General features: G+C 36.5%; 1 protein-coding gene across 6 annotated transcripts in view; it reads right to left on the reverse strand.

The window, feature by feature from the left end:
- The window catches only part of NLGN1 (neuroligin 1), a 666,223-nt gene extending 653,885 nt beyond the window's left edge, over positions 1–12,338 (reverse strand). For 3 of the 6 annotated variants that reach the window (XM_069472923.1, XM_069472922.1, XM_069472920.1), the window contains exon 1: positions 11,846–12,338. In XM_069472923.1, coding sequence (XP_069329024.1) covers positions 11,846–12,338 — 493 coding nt within the window. Of the gene's footprint in view, positions 1–11,345; positions 11,406–11,845 lie in introns of all 6 variants that reach the window. The other 3 variants (XM_069472921.1, XM_069472919.1, XM_069472924.1) reach the window with 2 other exon arrangements.
- Positions 12,339–22,652: the final 10,314 nt, after the last annotated feature.

The raw sequence follows: 22,652 nt of genomic DNA on the forward strand, positions 1-22,652 counted from the left end.
ATCCTTCAGGTTTTTGTTCAAATGAGACTACCCTGACCATCTTATTTTAAATTATCTTCACTTTCCACACCAGCACTCTTGATCCTTTATATATCCTCTGTTCATTTTTCATCTTCTTATACATTTTTAATTTATTTGTTTATTGTGTTAATCATTTACAAGCTGTCTCTACACACTAGGATGTAAGTTTCAGGAGGGCAGGCAAAGTTTCTTGTCCTCTTTTGTTCATTGATGTATCCCATCTGCCAAGAGCAATAATCAGCACTCAATAAAACACTCAGAAATATGTAACTATATATAAGAAGAGAGAGCATTCTGGAATGTAATCCTCTTTTAAAATCTTAAATACAGTGATAGTGATAGGTGTCATTATTATTCCTGTCTACTTAGGGAAAAATCAGCCCCTACGTTAAACAACCAACCAAATAAACCTACCCCAAATTTGTGGAAAAAGCTCTTGAATGAATTAAATATAACCTCAGGTAAAGACTAGAGCATGTAAAAGTAAAATACTTTGGAAAATCAGAAACAAAATGCTCAAGGAATAAACAATTGTACCAGAGCCATTTATAAAGATTTTGATCTCTGCACAATAAAAATTGGGGTAAATAAAAAAGCAGGTTAGTAATGGCTCATGATTGCAGAAATGAAAACTGATTCTATATTCATCTCAGAAGAATTATGCAAAAGACTACACAACTCTAGAGTATCCATGAGCCAATCAATTTGTTTGTGGATTCTCTGGGTCCCTTGTTCCTCCTTCTCATGTTTACTGCCTAATATTTGACCACTTTACTGTTTGTTAGCAATTCTCATAAGAGAGCAAGCTAGAAAAACAAAGGAAGACTTAAGCAAGTAAAAGCTACTCTTTGATAGCAGCTGAGAGGAATATGTTGGGATGTTAGTCTGGCAGTAAGAAAGCATGTGTGGTACTATTAAAAATATTCACTTAAATGGGCATCAAGCATGTTTTTGGGAATTGGTTGCTAACATTGGCTTGATTCAATTCAATTAAAATGAGCATTACGTCAGTCTAAAATATGGTCAACTGACAGAATAAAAACAACTCATGACATATTTGAATGTGCAAAAGAAAGAAGGAAGACAGAGAGAGGAAGGGTGGAGAGACACAAGACTCTGCTATATAAATCATCACAGAAGGTAATTTAACATAATGGAAATGCATCTAATATAAGCAAGAACTAAAGCCAAACCTCCCTCTACCACTTACTAGCAGCAGAAATGGGGTCAGAATATCCAATTTCTCAGAACCTACTTTCTTACTTGTAAAACAGAGATAGTAATATACTTTTCTCATAAAGTTGTTGTAAAGATTGAATGGATAAATTATGCAAAACACCTAATATATAAAAGCAGATGTCTGTCCTCCACATAGAAATTCCAGTCTCTATCACATTATCTGCCTCTTTGTTCAAGTGTTGACAGTCCTCTCAATCTGAGAATTCACTCTTTTTTCTTATTTTGCAAGGATGAAATCCTGAAGAAATATCTAGAGGGTAATTAACATATGCTTAAAACTATCATGGGAAATATAAAAAGATAGATTGAAAAGTGCAACTGGGACCTGTTTTAAAATAAGAGGCAGCCTATTGATAAAAATGAGGGTTTCTTTTTCAATTACACAAGAAAATATTGTAAATGCTCTATTTAAAAATTATAACACAACATATCTTAGAGAAGAGAGATTTTCTTTTTTTTGTAAGACCAAAATGCAGAAAATTCTTTGTTCCTTATAAAGTTGTTTGATTGTAAGTTCTATGGGAAGAGGGTTATTTGTTTCATTCATTAATGATTCCCTTGAATAGTACATGGTTTATAATTGGCAATTAGGAAATAGTTATGAATGAATATGGTATGCCCAGATTGTAGTATAGTTGGCACAGAAATGGGGATCCATCTGCCTCTGCAGGTGACCATACACACTTAAAAAAAAAAGAAAATTAAATGATAACAAGACAGAATTTTATTAGCATTTAGATAAAAGGAAAAGCAACTGTTCCCACAGTTCCTGAATCATTGTTTATAAATTCCTGGGATTCAGGGGAAGAACTCATAGTCCCTAAACAATATATATTAGTAAATACCTAAACAGATGTGAAATGACTAAGAATTTCTTGAGCCAGGATAATATGATTTTTTGAAATGACCAAATTAGATACTTCATGGTAGAAAAGAAAAAAAAAAAAAGTTGAAACTTTGCTACAAAAATTCCTTTCCTCTACTTAAAGGCTAAGCTCTAAACTCTAGTTTTTATGTTAAAAATACTATTTATATAAAAACCTGAGGTGAGCAAGATGGCTGATGAGAGACACCAGCTGCCACCAGGAGAAGTTTTAGATGAAAGATTAAAAATTAACAGAGATTAGGTGTGGATCTGAGGGAAAGGTGTCAGAACCTTCAGGAAGAAGTTGCAGAGCAGAACAGGAAGGAGCAATGTATCAGTAGAAATCAATCCCCAAGAGGCTTGGAGTCCAGTGAGAAGAGTAGGTTTGTTTCTCTCTCCCTCACATCTCTGACAGTTGGCGGGTCCCCAAGCTGCTGCAGAGGCTTTCTTCCCACATGAGCCCAGAGGCTGCTGCCACCAGTGAGCTAGGAGTTTGTCGTGGACAGGGCACCAGGCTCCCAGCCCCTCCGGGGTGCCTCCCCATCTCCACAGACCAAAGCTGGAATGGCAAGTGCCATATTACTTCTCTACCCACTATGCCACTTTGTCCTCTTCAAATCCTTAAGTTTTGTCTTACTCACTCCCACACAGACATTTCCCAACTCTGGCCCAGACTGCAGGAGCCACAGAGGTCCAATGGAATCCAGGTGATTTTCGTGACTTCAATGCCTGGACATTCTGGGTGAGTAGCCTCCCAGAGTAAGGAACAGACACAACCAGAGTGCTAACTTTCCTCTTTTCCTCTTTTCCCCCCTCCCCTTCCCCAACTATGGCTGCCAAGAGAGAGAGTTGAACCATAACAATGAGGCTTCCATGGAGAGTGGGCCTCCAACCTTTCCTCTTGGGGTCTTGCAGTGTGGACTAAGGGGTGCTCAGACCATGAGCTCCCTGCTCCCCAGCCCTCCTAGGTACTGCTTGCCCAGCAACTCCATCACGGCGGGGGAGGCTCTGAGGTGGAGGCACCCCTTGGGCAACTGGGGACTAGCACACTTCTCCCTGGCATGATCAGGGATTGAACTTTGGGGACCTGGGCTCTCAGGCCAGATCCCATACCCCAGGTCTTGATTACATTGCTCAGGGGCAAGCAGGGGAGGTTTGTGAATTAGTCTCAGAAGGCAAGGGAGACCTCATGGGCAGATCAGGGAGGAGTAGGCAGTATGAGTCCCAGCTGCAGCATCCTTGCAGAGTACCCCTTGCCCCAGAGGACAGCTGTGAACTCAGCTCAGGCCTGGATCCTGGACAGGGAACCTGGTTTGAACTTCTTCCTGACAGCAGATACCAGGGGGAAGCCGTGGAGCAGGGAGGTTGGAGGGAACGAGGTCTGCTCCAGACTGCCAGATTATGAATCTCAGATGTCTCTGAGTCCACAAACAGACTAGTTGGGTGGGGCCACATCAGCCCCTCCCTTGTGGCTTAGCCCAGAAGGTGGGAGCACACCTTTGACTCCTGCTGAAACAGATACCTTGCCAAGCTTTTGTGAAGGTTGAGGGAAAGCTCACCCAACCCAGCCCTGCCCAGTCACACTTCCCCACCTGCCTCTGCTGTGACAGAAAATCAGGCCTCACCTGAAGTTCCAAGGCCCCACCTACCACCTAGGGCATTTGAGTGCTTCTCCTGAGGGACTAGAGCTGGTCACAGGACCAAAAACACATTGCACTTGTTCATTCCGGCAAGTGCCACCTACTGACAGGGAGGTCAATTTACACACCCTTTATAGCATTTACTGATTGAGTCATGCAGGGTGTGGTTGATTCTCACCCACAAGCACCACCTACTGCCTAAGAGATTAAACTGGGTGTGCCAATACAACTCATACTGTTAAGAAGACCACAGAGCTAAGGAGAGAGAAAGGATTTCAGAGACCCCCCATCCTCCCTCATCAAAGAGAGGCCCACTCACATAGGTCACCACTCCTACAGCCTACAAACAACTAGCAACTGAGAAAACCACCACACCAAGGATATCTATACCCAAGGCATCAATCTAGAACCTAGATCTCCATCAAAGAATCCACAAACAAAGCCAAAGGTTCTTGCCCAAGATGTGCAACAAACACAAACATATGAGTGAAGCAAGGGAAAAATGTCCTATATAAACAAAGGAAAATCCAAAAATAAGAAGCATAATGTGCTCTAGATAAGAAGGAATCATCAAAAGAATTCTGAAGTTATGAAGGATCAGAGTGAAAGGTCACACACAATAGGGAACTCCAGCTCCCTAGCAATGAAAACCAACCAAAATCAGAATATTGAATTGGCAGATAAAGAATTCCAAATATGGATTATAAGGAAGTTCAATGGAATACAAGAGAAAATGGAAAACCAACACAAAGAAACCACAAGAAAATTCAGAAAATGAATGAAAAATTCACTAAAGAAATGAAATTATTTAAAAAAATAAAATAGCACTTCTGAAAATGAAAAATTCATTCAAGGAAATAGAAAAAACACTGAAGTTTTAAGAATAGATTAGACAAGGAAGAAGAAAGAATCTCAGAGCTTGAAGACAACACCTTCGAATTAAACAAGTCAGTCAAAGATAAAGAAAAGATAAATAAGAGACATAAACAAAGCCTACAAGAAATATGGGATTATGTAAACGGGCAAAACATAACAATTATAAGAGTCCCTGAGGAGGAAGAAGAAAACACACAAGTGTTATAAGACCTATTTGAGGAAATAAGTGAGGTAAAACTTCCCTGGTCTTGCTAGAAATTTAGATATCCAGATATAAGAAACTCTGTGAACTCCGGCAAGAGTCATCAGTCATCACAAAGAGGCAATCACCACGACACATAACCATTAGACTAGGCAAAGTTAATACAAAGGAGGAACTTCTATGAGCCATAGGCAAAAACATCAGCTTACTCACAAAGGAAAACTCATCAGGCTAACTGCAGACTTCTCAACTGAGACCTTACAAGTCAGAACGGTTTGGGGCCCCATCTTCAGTCATCCTAAACAGAATAATGGTCAGCCTAAAATTTTGTATCCTGCAAAACTAAGTTTCTTATATGAGTGAGAAATAAAGACTTTTTCAGACAAGCAAACACTGGGGGAATTTTTCAAGACCAGACCTGAGCTGCAGGAAGTACTCAGATCTGCATTATACATCAATCAGTGCAGTAGAAACCCACCAGTGTAAAACTATCGAAAAGCTAAAATTCAGAGCCATATAAAATAATAGCTCAAGAGGTAAAACAAAGTAATAAGGTTCTACCCAACAGGATGAACTGAAATGCATCCCACTTATCAATTTCTTCAATAAATATGAGCAGCTTGAATTCTTGACTCAAGAGACATGTGCTGGCTGAACAGACAAAAAATACAAGCCAAGTATCTGTTGTTTCCAGGAAACACATTTAACCCACAAGGACTCATTCAGACTCAAGGTGTAAGGGATGGAAAAAAATATTCCATGCAAATGAAAACCAGGTGTAGCCATTCTCATATCAGATAACATACACTTCAAATCAACAATAGCAAAGAAAGACAAAGATGGTGATTATATGGTGGTAAAGGGGTAATTCATCATGAAGATATAACAATCCTAAATATTTATACACCCAACATAGGTGCACCCAGCTTAATAAAGCAAACCCTACTAGATATAAACAAAATCATAAACAGCAACATTTTAATTGCTGGAAATTCAACACTCCACTGACAGAACTAGACAGATTTTCCAAGTAGAAAATAAATAAAGAAACATTGGACTTAAACAGAACTCTAGATCAACTGGTCCTAACAGAGGTTTACAGAACATTCTACCCAAAACTACTGAATATACATTCTTCTCTTTAGCACATGGAACACTCTATAAGATTAATCACATCTTAGGCCACAAGACATGTTTCAAAAAATTCAAAAAAACAGAAATCATACCACATATCTTCTCAGACCATAGTGGAATAAAGCTAGAAATCAATTCCAACAGAAAGACTCAATTCTACACAAAGTCATGGAAATTTAACAACTTACTGCTGAACAATTATTGGGTAAAGGAAATTAAGGTGGAAATCAAAAGATTCCTTGAAGTAAATGAAAAAGGGGACACAAGTTATCAAAATCTGTAGGATTCAGCAAAAGCAGTCCTAAGGAGAAAATTTAAGGATAGCCTTAAATGCCTACATCAAAAAGACAGAAAGATAACAAATCAACAATCTAATGAATCACCTCAAGGAACTAGAAAAGGAAGAACAAACCAAACCCAAACGTAGCAGAAGAAAAGAAATCATTAAGGTTAGAACAGAACTAAAGCAAAAACAAAAACAAAAAATAATACAGATGATTAAGGAAACAAAGATTTGGTTCTCTGACAAGATAAACAAAATAGATAGACCTCTCACAATATTAACCAGAAATAGAAAAGAAAGGAGCCAAACAAGCTCTATCAGAAATGAAAAAGGAGATAGTACAACTGATGCCACAGAAATATAACAAATCATCTATGAATACTACAAAAATCTCTATGCACATAAACTTGAAAACAATAAAATGGACAAACTTCTGGAAACACACAACTTCCCAATGCTCAATAAGGAAGAAATAAAACTCCTGAACAGTCCAATTACAAGCAATAAAATTGAAGCAGCAATAAAAAAATCTTCCAAAAAGAAAAGAGTCCCAGACCAGAAGTTTTCACAACTGAATTTTATCAGACCTACAAAGAGAATTAGTACCCATACTACAGAAATTATTTCATAACATTGAGAAGGAAGGAATCCTCCCCAACTCTTTCTACAAAGCCAGAATCACCTTGATACCAAGCCACAAAAGGACAATGAAAGAAGAAAACTATAGACCAATATACTTTATGAATATAGACAAAAAAATTCTTGACAAAATTCTAGCAAACCCAATTCAGCAGCACATAAAAAAAAAAAATCCACCACAACCAAGTGGGCTTCATCCCAGCGATACAAGGATGGTTCAACATTCACAAATCCGTAAGTGTGATTCACCACATAAACAGAAGCAAAAACAAAGATCATATGATCATGTCAATAGATGCAGAGAAAGCATTCAACAAAATTCAGCACTATTTTATGATAAAAACTCTTAACAAAATAGTCACAGATGGAACATACCTCAAAATTATAAAAGTCATATACAACAAATCCACAGCCAACATCATACTGAATGGCGAAAAGGTGAAAGCATTCTCACTCAGAACTGGAACAAGACAAGTATGCCCACTGTCACCACTTCTATTCAACATAGTGCTGGAAGTCTTAGCCAGAGCAGTCAGGCAAAAGAAGGAAATTAAGGGTGACCAAATGGGCAAAGAGGAGGTAAAACTATCCCTTTTTGCTGAAGATATGTTCTTAAATCTAGAAAACCCCACAGATTCCATCAAGACACTCCTGGATTGGATAAATAAGTTCAGCAAAGTCTCAGGCTATAAAATCAGTTTATACAAATCAGTAGCATTCTTATATACCAACAAGAGTCAAGCTGAGAATCAAATCAAAGACTCAATACCCTTCACAATAACTACAAAGAAAATAAAATACCTAGGAAAATATTTAACCAAGGAGGTGAAAGATCTCTACAAATAGAACTACAAATCACTGAGGAAGGAAATTACAGATGATGTAAACAAATGGAAAAACATGTCATGCTCATGGACTGGCAGAATCAACATTATTAAAATGCCCAAATCACACAAAGTGATTTTTAAATTCATTGCAATCCCTACTAAAATATCAATGTCATTTTTGACAGATCTAGAAAAAATAATTCTACATTTTGTTTGCAACCAGAAAAGAGCTCCAACAGCCAAAACAACCTTAAATAAAAGGAACAAATCTGGGAGCATCATTTTACCAGACTTTAAGCTATACTACAAGGCTATAGTAACCAAAGTAGCATGGTACTTGCACAAAAATAGAAACATAGATCAATGGAACAGAATAGAAAAGCAAGATATAAAACTATCCACTTATTGTCATCTGATCTTTGACAAAGTGGATAGCAATATACACTTGGGAAAAGAATCCCTATTCAGTAAATGGTGCTGGGAACACTGGATAGTCACATGTAGAAGATTGAAACTGGATCCATATCTCTCAATCTCTCACCACACACAAAAATTTATTCAAGATGGATAGCAGACTTAAATCTAAGACATGAAACCATAAGAATTCTGGAAGAAAATGGAAAAACTCTTCTAGGTATTGGCCTAGGCAAAGAATTTATGAAGAAGATACAAAGGGCAATCACAGCAACAATAAAAATAAATAAATGGGACTTGATTAAATTAAAAAGCTTCTGCACAGCCAAGGAAACAATCAAGAGAGCAAATAGATAACCTAAAGAATGGGAGAAACTATCTGCATGCTGTTCATCTCATAAAGGGCTAATAACCAGAAACTACAAAGAACTCAAATAATATCAGCAAGAAAAAGACACACAACCCCATTAAAAAGTGGGCAAAAGACATGAACAGAAGCTTTTCAAAAGAAGATAGACTAATGGCCAATAAACATATTAAAAAGTTCTCAACATCACTAATCATCAGAGAAATGTAAATCAAAATTGCAATGAGATATCACCTAACTCCAGTGAGAATGGCCTTTATCAAAAAGCCCCAAAACAATAGATGCTGGCATGGATGCAGAGAGATAAGGACACTTATACACTGTTGTCAGGACTGCAAATTAGGGCAACTTCTATGGAAAATAGTATGGAGACTCTTCAAAGAACTATGGGTAGACCTACTATTTTGTCCAGCAATTCCACTACTGGGTATTTACCCAAAAGAAAAAAAAAGTCATTTTATCAAAAATATACTTGCAGTAGAATGTTTACTGCAGCACAATTCACAATGGCAAAGATGTGGAATCAACTCAAGTACCCACCAATTCATGAGTGAATTAATAAAATGTGATATATGTATACCACGGAGTACTACTCAGCCATAAAGAATGCATTAATACCTTTTGTAACAATCTAGATGAACTGGAGACCATCCTCTTAAGTGAAGTATCGCAAGAATGGAAAGGCAAACACCACATGTACTCACTATTAAATTGGAACTAATCTATCAGCACTCATGTGTACAGATGGAAGTAAAACTCAACAGAAATCATGCAGATGGGAGGGGGAAGGAGTGGATGGGTGAAATCATACCTAACAGGTACAATGTACACTATCTGGGTGATGGGCACACTTATAACTTTGTCTCAAGCAATACAAAAGCAATCCATGTAACCAAAACATTGGTACCCCCATAATATTCTGAAATTAAAATATACTATTTATATGGAAAATTAAGTTTGATTTTTTTTGTTATTTAGACCTTTGGATAATATACAAACAGCTAATAAATGAGCAGAACTTATTTAATAATAATAGGATATATTAAATTCACAAGCCAAAATAGTTAGAATGCTCAATTTATAACATATAAAAGCACAACAGATTTGGACTGTAAACCATACATTCTCAAGTGGATATCTATAGATGTTGTCCCCAGCCTAATTATAAATTAGTGTAGAGTTTGCCAAGGTAAATAGCACAGCCTATATAATTCTTGGCCAACTCTCTTATAAAGCAGATGGAACCAACAGTACAAAGAACAACAAAAAGAATTTTCTAATAAATCGTTTTCCCTCTAAAGTTGTCTAAGAAGAAAGGTCACTTTCTCATTTACTAGCTTACCTTTGGGTGAGCTTATCTTTTTCTTGATCATATGTATTTTTACATATTATCCTCTACTTATGCATTCTTCAATAGCATCTTTATTTATGAGTTTGTGAATCAACATCTTTGTGATAGGAGCTGAAAGTCACTTAGCTAATTACACATGCTTGATAAGCTGCATAATAATAACCACTGCAGTATTGTACATTAGTTGAAAGCATGTAAATTACTGCAGTTACTCTCATTTGGGGAAAAACAAGAGACTTTTTAAAAGTTGTTTAAAACACCCTTGTTTCCTCCATATCCATCTTCTTAAGTATACTGTGCTTTTAACCCAAATCATGGCATCAATACAAAATTAAGGTTAAATCACCTTCTACTAGTATTGTTTAAGAAATAAGAGCAAAAACAAAGCAAAACTCAATTTAATGCATATACTTCTGGTCCATGATTAAGAATTCTTTTGTATATAGTATCTTCCATATAGTGTAATCCTGGTAAAACAGAACAGTTTAGACACTCCTTGCCCCACAAGGATGTTGTAATGAAATCTGACTTGGTCCAGCCAGGAGATTAAAAGCGCATAGAGAGATAGAATGTGCAGCACTAGAATATTAATATGACTTCTGTATGAAGATTGGAAATTCTACAAAGTTATGAATAAGGTCAAAATAACACTTAGATGATTTACTGCCATAGAAAATCATACTCTCCTATGAGTGATTTACTGAATGTTATATAAAAATGAAGTGTGGACAAGCTACATTCAGATGCAAGCTTGCAGCTGTCAGTGTCTACATTTGCTCAATCTGGCTAGAGGATGATTTGAAGGTTGATTTAATTGTAGCTTCTGAATCATGCACTTCCCTATGTTTTAAATTGTTTAACATAAATATAAAAATGTTAAAGTAATTTTAAGACTGTAAATATTTAGTATAAAGTTTGCAAAATCTCTTCTCAAAGAGTTACCGAAAATGAATAGACTGGAAAAAAATTCTGTTGCTTAATAATGATAATTGCCCAATAGTTATTGCAAATTTACCCTTAGTATGAAAAAATTCATGGGGTTTTCAGAAGGAGCTAAGAATAAATGAAAAACTAGGCTTTTGACTGAAGTGATTGATTTTAAGAGAAACACAAATCTATATCTGTAGAAAAGAGTTCACAGATCAAAATGACCAGTTGGTTGGTAAGACAGCATTATTTGGGTTCCTTACAGGAATCCTAACAGCCTAATTAATTTTTCCTCTATATGCAAATTCAAAGCAGAGATTCAACTCTTGCCAATGCCACTAGCACTGGAACACACGCCACCACCAATGAGTTTTCCCAATGCTATCTACTCAGCTAGAGCTCTCCTTGACCATCTTTCTATTCCTTGACAGACTTCATTAAATTCCAAATGTCACCTAACCATTCACTCCCCAGCACCAGGAAATCATCCTTAGGGAGAGTATCTTGTTCTTCCTCTGCAAGCTTTTTCCCCCATTTTTTATTTCCACTTTTATACATACCTCCTTTTCTACATATTTTCTTGCCGGGTTTTCTGGCACATTCCTTGGATATTCTTTTTACTGAAAAATGAATAGAAGACTAGAAAATAACATGGCGCTCCATCACAGACCGCCGGAACATGCAACACCACTATCTAACTTAACACGCTCCTGCATTTACTGAGTGCGAAAGATCCCCAATTTGTTGAGCCTGCACATGCAATGAGGAAATGTTGATGCATCTTCTTAGAAGTCATTTGGTAGGAAATGGAAATTAGGAACCCATTTCTACCTAAATATACGTGCTGTGGAGGAGAGAAGATGAGAAAGCATAGGAAAAAAATAAAACAGATACACTGACACACAAACAAAAAGAGCAGCATGCAAGCATGTAAAATATGTCTACATGCCAATAGGAAAAGCCATGCATACTACCAGTACACATGAATTAATATTGTTAGAACTGAGAATAGAAAAGAAAAATATAAAATATCTTCCTGTTTTTCCTGTAATAAACTCACCATCCTCGGTTGGGACATATATATTTAAATACAGGCAGTCTTCACTCTGGTCTTGTACATATGATGAAACCACATCCAGGTTATTAGTAAACCACACAGGAAGCATGACTTCTGGCAATCTGCCATCAATGATATTCTGGGGACACACAGGAGCAAATTGAGTGGCATTCCTGATATCTGACCAGGGAGAAGGTGGCTCTGGAGGCTGAAAACGATGTTCTCCTGTTGGTGGGGCTGCATATGGAACCCCAAGAAACTGAATAACAGGCCCCAAAATTTCATTATTGAGTTCCTTCTTAATTCCTCTTATCTTGCCGAAGTTGGTAGTCACCAGTGGGTCCACATCATCCAATTTTTGTGATAGCACATGGCCAGCCTGAAGCAAACATCCCAACATGTAGACAGTCAACGAGGTACCCAGTCCCCTGTGTACAAAGCATGCCATCACTGCTCTCCAAACATAATTTGGCCACATGCATCTGGGCAGTGCCATGGTCCCACATTAGTTGTCTCGTTGTCTGGTTACAGTGAGGCAAATGTATTTATATCCACTTGAGAAAGACCATATAATGGTAGTATGGCTCTGATTTCTTACAGGTGAGCTTGTTGAGAAAAGCTCAGAAAGATCTTCATGCAGCAAGTATTTCCCATTGATTTCACAAATATTGAAGCAGCATCTTCAACTATCACCATTTATTAGACCATAGCCTATTGACCATTCTCTTTTCCATGGTAGCAACGTGGCAAGAGTAGGCATTGACTGTAGATTTCCCTCTTATAAATCAAATCCAGTTAGCTGTGGGTCTATATCCTAGAGGAAATAAAAATAAATCATGAGTTGAAACAGGCTAAAATAGACAGAGTGATAACTAGATGTTTTACAAGCTACAGAAATACACTAATAGTGGCTAGCTTCAGGTAAGATAAATACTACCACAGGAAAATCTAACTGATTATTAGATTATTGGGAAACATGTCTGCTGACTTTATATATACAAGTTAAAGCAGGCCTTGTCAAAATATACAGTTTCAGAAACATGTCACAGTAAAGTATTTTAAAATACTATATGAACTTTCTCCTTTATTGATTGTCTTCAATCACTTTAAGCGACTATAGAATTAATCAACAAATATACTCAAAATTAAAATCCAATAGCAGAAAACATTTAAAAAAATGATAGTGATGGCCGGGCGCGGTGGCTCACGCCTGTAATCCTAGCACTCTGGGAGGCCGAGGCGGGTGGATCGCTCGAGGTCAGGAGTTCGAGACCAGCCTGAGCAAGAGTGAGACCCCGTCTCTACTAAAAATAGAAAGAAATTATATGGACAACTAAAATATATATATACAAAAAATTAGCCGGGCATGGTGGCACATGCCTGTAGTCCCAGCTACTCAGGAGGCTGAGGCAGTAGGATCGCTTAAGCCCAGGAGTTTGAGGTTGCTGTGAGCTAGACTGATGCCACGGCACTCACTCTAGCCCGGGCAACAGAGTGAGACTCTGTCTCAAAAAAAAAAAAAAAAAAAAATGATAGTGAATTAGTGGAACAGAAACAAACTCTAGAAGAATGATTGTGTATGTTACACAAACAAACAAACAAACAAAAAGGTAGTTCCCAATTCCATGCTTCTAAAAAAAAAAAAAAACTCAAAGGTAACATCAGAACAAGAAAACTAATAAAAGTTCAGCTATGATTATTTAAGTGCAACTACCTCATAAGGTCAACTTCTTTGTTATTTCTCAAAAGTTTATGTAAAATTTTGGTTATAGGTCTCCTACCTTAAGATTCAATAATTTTTTGATACATAATAAAAGATTCAATAATTTAAAAGAGAAAATGGCATTAGACACAATTTGAAAATGGTACAGAAGCTGGAATTATTTTTCACAGACAAAAGTTATTTTACCATCTAGCTATATATTTTAGATATCAATAAATTTGCAACATGAAATTAAATTTCTGAGTCAAAGTCAATATATTTTCAATTACAAATTTTGTTTTCATTGTCTGTTAGAGATCAAAGGAAGAATATGAAAAGAGTGCGGTAGTTTAAAAAAAAATCATACCTAATCATGGCATTTTGCATATTAACACTAATCAAACATCTAACACTGTTTATCCAGTTCAACTTAAAATGCATCAGAATAAAATGTAACATTCAGTGCAATACAATTCACAGTGTACTCTTACATAAACTGTCAAATAGCATACAGCTCAGAAAATTTGTCTTTTCTTGTTCAAGCAACATTTTAAAGTGCTTACTTTGAAAATAATAGTGTTGATTTGTATTAGAGATGGTTCTATCTTGTCATATTATGGGAAGATTCCTGAAGAAGTGCTAGTCTGGCAGCGAGACTTCCCTGACTGTGTGTTATTTAAAAGGAGATTGTAAAAACTACGTAGGGCAGCAGGAGATTTGGTTCTGGCCTGGTGTTCTTTTAGCTCTGAACAATCCATCACAGAAGGCAATAAGGAGATAAACGTCTTTCTTCAAGAATACTTTAGTCTGTGTTAATTCTCATACCTTTCCTTCAAAGTACATTAACATACAAAAGACAGGCTTAGATCTATCACATTCCTGTTCCAGAACCCCAGCATTTTTGGAAGATTTAGCTACACAAACCCATTTCTGTAAAGAATATATTATGCTTCTTATGCAGAATGATGGTGGGCCACAGCATGACTAAGTCTTTGCTAGTTACCTTTTGGTGTTAAAAAAGCATCATTTTAACACCTAAAATAGAGAACATGTGGTGAGACCTTAATAGTCTCCCATCATCATTTTTTAATTCAGCCTAATTTTCAAGTACTGTACAGCGATTTCCAAAAGTTCTTCTTTACACAATTAGTATCTCATCAATAATAAAAAATACTTGTTTGGTTATTAAAATGTAACACCCCTATTTTGTACTCACAGATTTTTAACTGTATTAAGAAGAAAAGGGCTCCTGTTTTTCACTGATCTGCTAGTTTAACACAAATTGCAGAGGATTAGAATTCTGCATGCCATGATGAATTTTCAAATTTCAATGACATTTAGCTCCCGAGGTTACAAAAATATCCCATTTTACAAGTATGTATATATAGAGAACTATAGTATTGAGCCCCCAAAATTTTCAGAAGTTGCTATTATAATAACAGTTATTCACAACTAACATGAAAATATGGCTTGTTTAAATTACTGAAATTGAAATATATATATGCCTAAGTAGAAAGAGTCTTAAATTTTTTGACAAGTTTTCCCTTATTTTTTGGTGCTTTTTTAGAGTATACTATACCCTTAGTTTTCATGCATTTACATGTCATTTACAACAACCCTATAAAATGGGGTCAACAGTTATCCCCTTTTCATTCACGAGGTCCCCAGACTAATCAGTAGCAGATCCAGGAGCCCATGGCCGTCTGATACAAAGGCTGTCCCATCCTCTTGATCATTACACATGCTACAGTCTCTCAATTCACAATTATCACTTTTTAAAAACTTGATGCTAGTGTACTTACAAGTGAATTGTAAAAGTGTTTTATGTTTCTTCAGGAGACAGAGTCTGGGTAAATACTCTGACAATTTCATAGAAACAGAGAAATAAAAATGGTCTATTCTATTCTTGTTGGAAGTTTAAATTTTATTTTGCTATTTTTTTCACTTTTTTACTCTATATTAAGTGCAGTAATCAGTTGTTTACATGTGATTACACAAGATCACATTAAACAATTATTTGTGTAATGATATGGTTACCTTTTAGCAACCAAAAAAACCCCTAAATTTATGACAATCTAAATTTCCATTAGTAAATATTGATAAATAAATTATGATATATTCACAAATTGAAATTCCATATGTCAGCAAAAATAAAGGAACTAGACCTAAAATACCAATATAGATAAATCTCAAAATTTTTGAGCAAAACAAGTTGCAGAAGATTAGGTACAGTAAATACTATTTGAATAAAGCTTAAAGTATGCAAAACAATACTGTATATTATTCATAGATACATAAATACATAGGAATAGTTGTCATTTCTGGGTAAGAAGGAAAGAAAATAAAGTTAATTCTAACAATTAATTAATTAATTAATTGAAATCAGGGATTGATAACCTGTGGTGAGTCCTTAAAAGGTAATTAACTACAGCAAGTTTGAAAAAACTTTAGCATTTGAGAGTGTTCGGTGATACACACACACACACACACACCCCGCCCCCCGCACTTGTCTTATGGAATTCTCTGTATTTTTCTGTGTGTTTGAAATATTTTTAAATAAATACATTAAAATAATGGGGTCAGAAAATTCTTACTCAGCATACCAGGCAAGTCCCATATTACCAATGATTAGCCTATCAATCCATACAGGACTAGCCTCATCTGACTTCTCAGATAGTGCAGATACTAGCTCACAAATTCCTCTGTTATTCTTCCCTTTAAGTTAAAGCATGTATAGTCTCTCCAAAAAAAACAAATAATATTTTAAAGGGCCTGATAAATGGTAATATATTATCTCACTTACATCAATTCATCAAAATAGCTGGTCCCTCAACTAGTTTGTTCCTGAGTGATCCAGGAAAAAAAGTAGAGATAACTGTCTGGGACATTAGATAATTAGAGTAGGTAGCCACGTTCATCCACTCTTTCATTCACTCAACAAATGCTTATTGGGTATGTACAACATGCAAATTACATGCTAAATGTAATGGAGAATTTAAAGACAAACATAAGCTACTCATTGCTCCAAAATAGCTTACAATATTGTAAAGGCATAAGTAACATAAGAAATGGCTCTCAGAAGGATGAAAAATGATGTGTTCAATAAATGTATGATGAATGTGGGAGTGAGACCCAACTGGAAGTTTCTGACTTCCAACTTTACATAGCGTTTTATATGTCTTTTTAAAAAATACTACCTATTTATTTTCCTGCTTGGGTTTTATTGTTTGTTTTTGTTTTACTGTTGAACCCAACTCCTCCCTACTGAATTTCATATTTGAGGTCGAGGACTTTGTATGTGTGTTTTTAAAAATACTTTTATATCCATCATAAAATCTGTATGGAAATCCTTTACATAGTGCAGGCATGGGTAAATCTCAGTTGGTCTAGATTGACTGTGTGCTTACCGCTAGAGCTGCCTGGAGCTTGATCATGACCCTTAGCCAATGCTATGTAATATACAGCAGATCCTTGTTGTTCTTGGTAGTTATGTTTTCACAAAGTCATCATGAACACCAAGTCATGGATCACAGATCCAATACTCCTAGGGAAATACAAATATTTGTGTGCATATATATATACATATCATATCTCACATAGATTATAGATAATCTTAAACCCTTAAAACAACTCATCTTAGTAGATTCTATTTTCTCTATTTTACAAAAGAAAAACTGAGGTTCTGAAGTGTTAAGTGCCTAAGGCCCCCCTCCCACTAACAGCTGCTAGACTAGAGATTCAAAAGAAGAGTTGGGTCTAACTCCAGCTACTGGATTAGAAAATAGTTCATAAATCGAGGGGAACTTGAGATGGGCTTAAAAGAATGAATATGATGAGGACAAACATTGACGGTCACAGAAGGGATCCCAGACAGAAGGCACATTCTAAGGACAGGGGAAAGAATGTGCAGTGGACACTGTGGAGCTCACACTCCCAGGGGGCAGCTCACATTCCATGACTGGTCCATGCCATTGTACAAAGGGCTGGGCTCCTTGCCTCAGTGCAGAACAGCTCACAGGGGCCACTGCAACCCCAAAGCTCCCCAGGGAAACGGGCAGAGGGAGGAGATGATGGAGACTCTTTCGCTCCTTTACAGCTGGGGTTCCAAATGGCACATCCCAATAAACTTCTTGCAGACAAACCTCCATCTCAAAGTCTGTTTTTTCCCCCCTGGAAATCCTGACTTATGACAGAAAGGATAGAAAAAGGCTTGTTTGAGGAGGATACAGTCTAGTTTGGCCAGAACACAGAGCAAATGAGAATGAGCATTGGATAAGACTGGAAAGGCAGGCTACCGTCAAATCAAGCAAGCTCTTCATTAAGAGACTAAAGAGCTTGGATTTTATTCAGTAGATGATGAAAAGCCATTAAACATTCCTAGCAGGGGAAAAGTATTATCAAATTTATTCACAAGAAAATTAAACTGGCAATAGTGTGGAATAGAGATCTCCAAAGCAGTGTGTTCACACCCTATCACAAGATGATCAGATGAGATAAGGGAACTAAATAGTTGAACTTCTATTTACCATAATTTTTTACATAAAACCAAAAGATAAATTAAGCTTTGATAATATGAATATATGAATCAACACCAGTGTCTTCACATCATTATGTGATGCACTTAGCATTCGAGGTGTTATTGGGAAGGTAGATGGTTTTATAATGCATGTGATTTGCCAGCAGTAGCATTTTATTGTTACTTGTTCATTTTCAATGTATAGTGATGTATTACAGTTGCATCATTGCACAAATAGATTTATAAATTTTTTAACCTAGTTGTAATTAAACATTACAAAATGGACTACTGGATTAAGTTTTTTCCATAAGATATATGTGGATAAAATGAAATACTAGAAATACAATCATAAGTAAAGACAATAAAAGGACCGAAGTGAAACTTCTACTTTTAATACGAGCTCCTCTTCAGCTGTATTACAAGATTAAAAACAATGGCTAGCTAATCAAGTATAATAACAAGTCAGACAAAATATTTCAAAACCTCAAGAAGACTTGAAGTGTGAATTTATATCCATTTCATTAGCTCCGAACAGTGCCCCTTATCTCTGAATCTCTAGGTTTTGAGATATTAATGAATGATGGAATGAAGGCATGAGGATTTATAAGGCATTTAAAAATATCATTTTTATCTTTCTCATCTTCTTAATGTCTATTTTTGTGTATGTTTTGCAATCTGGTGACAGGGATATTTATGTAGGAATATATGTATATATTTTATATGTTTTAAGGTTTGGTCATCAAAAGTACAGATTACATGACCACAAAGGTGTAGGAACCATTAACTTAGTGAATAGGATGATGAAAAAAAAAATCCACAAAAAACTTTAATTCCATGTTCAATTTGAAGTATCAGCTGGATACATCCACAATTATATGAAAATGACAATGAAAACAGCAAATATTATAGATCACCACCTACTTTCCAAGTGCTGTTCAAAACACTTTACATGCTTCATGTCACTTAGTCTTCACAATAGACTTATAAGCCAAGTACTCTTATTTACGATAAGAAAAACGAGGCTTAAGGTGTTAGATAACTCCCAAGGCCACAAAGACTGGAAAAGGCATATCTAAGAAACAAACCCAGGATGACCTAATTCCAAAGAACATGCCCTGAACCTTTATGATACAGAACATTTTGCTTTTCTCCTCAGTGAGACCAATTCAGTAAGTCATGCTCAATTTGAGGATTTGAGGAGAGTGAAACACACAAGATAACAACAGAAGGAAAATAAAAAGGCTTCTGATCAGCTTGCTGGGGGGCAGTTAATAGGCATAATTTGCAGCAGCTTCAAACAGTGTGGTATTGAAACTTTTTCCTGCAACATTTGATAGCCTGGGACGGAGAGTAAATAACTGAAGTCAGGACTGGGGATAAGAAAGGCAAGAATGGTAGGATTGCAAGGAGCAAAGTTTACAAGAAATGGTAATTATAGTGTTGAATAGACGAACTAAGTCTGAGTATGGAGGCAAGCAGTGCCAAAAAAGTACAAGAGGAAAAAAAATAATGAATTAGAACCAAGGCTAAAAAGGGTCTATTCTGAGATAGGAATATCAAAATTGAAGACCTTGATTATGTAGAAGTTCAAGGGATGCCAGGGCCCATGTCATGGCTATATCAACATGTAGCTATTAAGAATAATGTGGTGACAAGTACCTTCTGCCATGGGCACCGTTAAGTAATAACTGGATTAATGTTAAGCACCAAATGAGTATGTGCTGGGGCTAAACATCTAGCTAACTGCATCATCTCACTTAATTGTCTCTAAATACCACCGAGGTATGATCATTATCATCTCCTTGTAACAGATAATTAAATTGAAGTCAGAAACACAAAGCCACTGAAACATTCTTCAATAAAACAAGAGCACAGTTTATGGATGCAGCAAACTCCAACAAATAGAGGGAGCTGAGGCAGAAGAATTAACACTAAAGATAAAACCTGCCTCCTTCTCAATTTTGCCCAGAGCCTCCTTCTGGGAGAAAGGGTGGGAAGATTTCAAGAGATTCTCAGAGTTACATCCTACTCTCCCTTTTCCTGCAGAAAATGTAAGTGGTTCTATTTGTTCCCTTTCCCCTGGGGCTACTTCCACTCTAAATGTACCTCTCCAGTGACGTAAGAAAATAACACAGACAGTAGAATGTTAAAAAGAAAAGGCAAACTAAAACTTGACAGTAATAGGAGAAAAAATTTTACCAACAAAATATTGTAAATAGTAACAAGGAATAAAACATGAGTGCATTGCAGAGGTTATACCTGCTAGCAAACTATCTTTGTGAATAAATAATATTAATGGAAGGCAAGACAGAGCACTGGGAGCAGTGCTCAGCGAATTAGGCCCAACTCGTTCATCAGGATCTTCTTTCCTGGAGAATACTGTCCCCATCAGTTTTTTCCAGAGAAACGCCAGCTAGCACCCCTCAAGGCCTGGCTATAAGGTCAATAGGTACTTCCTTTTCTAATCAATCCGGCCATAAAAACATTCCCTTCCCCCATTTCTCAAAACACTTATTACCTTTCTTGTAACTGAACACATAGTACTTTTTATCATGGTAATTTGTAATCTCAGCTTCCATCTTCCTTGTTATATTTGGCAAACATTTGTACCAGGCATTGGAGAGGCCGACATGAATAAGACAAGAATAGTGCTGCTTCTCATGGACACTACGGTTCAATGGGTAAGACAAACTTTATATAAGTTAATTACATAGATAACTATTTAGTCATAAATGCTACACCAAGAAGGATACTACATGGTGTTCTGAGGGGAAATTTAAAAGTCTGGAGTGGAAAGGAGGATCTTTCTGAAGAAGTGGTCTGTAAACTGGGTTCTGAAGGATGAGTAGGAGTTGCCAGTTGAAGACCATGGGACAGAATGTTTCAGAGGCAACAGGAAACCCAAGTGCTATGAAGCCCAGGGCTTTCCAAAGGGATCAGTGTGACTTGAGAGAAGAGTGGGACATCTGGCTGGAGAGGAGAAAGGACCTGACAACTCAAGAATGGGTAGGCCATTATAGATGTGTGAGATCTTATCACAAGTATGATGAGAATAATTATAATCACAAAAATGACAAGATCAGATTAGCCTTTCTCTTTAAGAATATAGCCCATATGTTTTAAATTGTTGGTTTTTTATAACCATCCCCAGAATAATGCATTACATCATAGGTCCTTAGAAAATACTTCTTGAATGAATGACCCATTAATTCATTATACTATTTTTCATCAATTAACACAACACTCAGATTTTATTTATCCATCTATGATGCCTGACCTCTGTGAAGGCATTAGCTTAATTAGACTTGCAGCAAGAGGGAGTGAAACAGAGAAGAGGTGAAAATAAAGTACAATAGAAATTCCTCATCACACAGGAATGTTCATAGATAACCATATAGACTGGCAGCTAATTCCATTATTGTTTGGCAAAAAAAAATGGGATTTTAAGATGCCATAACAGCTTTTCTGACAACACAAAAGGAAAAGAGATTAAACTGACAGCATTTCCTTCTGCATTATACAACTAAATATTTCTGCTGTAACCATCATTACGACTAATAGCTAAATATCGGAGAGTTTCTTCTTTGCTTTTTTTGGAAGAGGAAGGGGGTTGAAAAAAGCCATTTATCATGAACTAAATAAAATAAGTTTTACCTTCTATTTACTCTGAACTTACTCTCAGGTACAACCTCTAAATATTGGAGTCTAATTAGACAATCTCACTCCAAATGAACAGGAAGGTGAAGAGGGTGAATGGGAGAGAATCAATGAGACAAAATGTTTTTAAAAAGTCATGGGCAACAATTTTAATGTATATGTAAAATACTGCAGGTTATGTTTTAAAAACCAATTGGTGACCCTGTGATCCCCCAGAAGAAAATGAATAATCATTCAAGAACTCAGGAGAGACAGCCAGGTAGAGCTGATTACTTCCCCTGATATTAAATTGATGCTTTTGTCTGAAAAGGGCCACCACTGGGTCACAAGTCACTGCTTCCTGAAGCAACTTAATTATACCTGCCAGTATCTTTATAGAGAAGCCAGCACAACCTAAGAAGAGTGCTACATTCTCAATTCACTCTTTAAGCTTATTTTTGTTTCTAGTGAGTTGCTGGTGCCTGGGAAGAGTGGAGAATTGCCATTCTTGGTGCCCTGCTTAATTAAATTCCTCTTTTAAAAAATCCCTTGTTGCCAGAGAATAGCTACAACTTTGGCAAAGACAGTGCTAAGTTTCTGAGTATGGCCCTCTGCCAGGGTGTGTCAATCTTGACCCCTTGGAGGATGATTAGCAGAGAGACAGTAGTTAAACCTTTGTGCCCATTCAGTCCCAGGCTTCTGCTGGAATTGGCAAATACTATAGTGACTATTGTTTAAGGAGTAACTGTCTACTATGAACTGGACTAATACCACCAACTTTTTTCACATGAGGCACCAAACAGCAATAATGGCTTCCTGTCACTCCTGACCTGGCTTACAGTCAACCCTTAGTACAAAGGGGAAAGAATATTACTCTAGCAAGCTTCTTTAGATAACCACATCTTTTATTTTCCCTCATATTACAGTTCCATTAGTACTAACAATAGCAAAATTCA

This window comes from Eulemur rufifrons, chromosome 7 (assembly GCF_041146395.1).
Source record: "Eulemur rufifrons isolate Redbay chromosome 7, OSU_ERuf_1, whole genome shotgun sequence".
In the NCBI taxonomy this organism is placed as follows: Eukaryota; Metazoa; Chordata; class Mammalia; order Primates; family Lemuridae; genus Eulemur; species Eulemur rufifrons.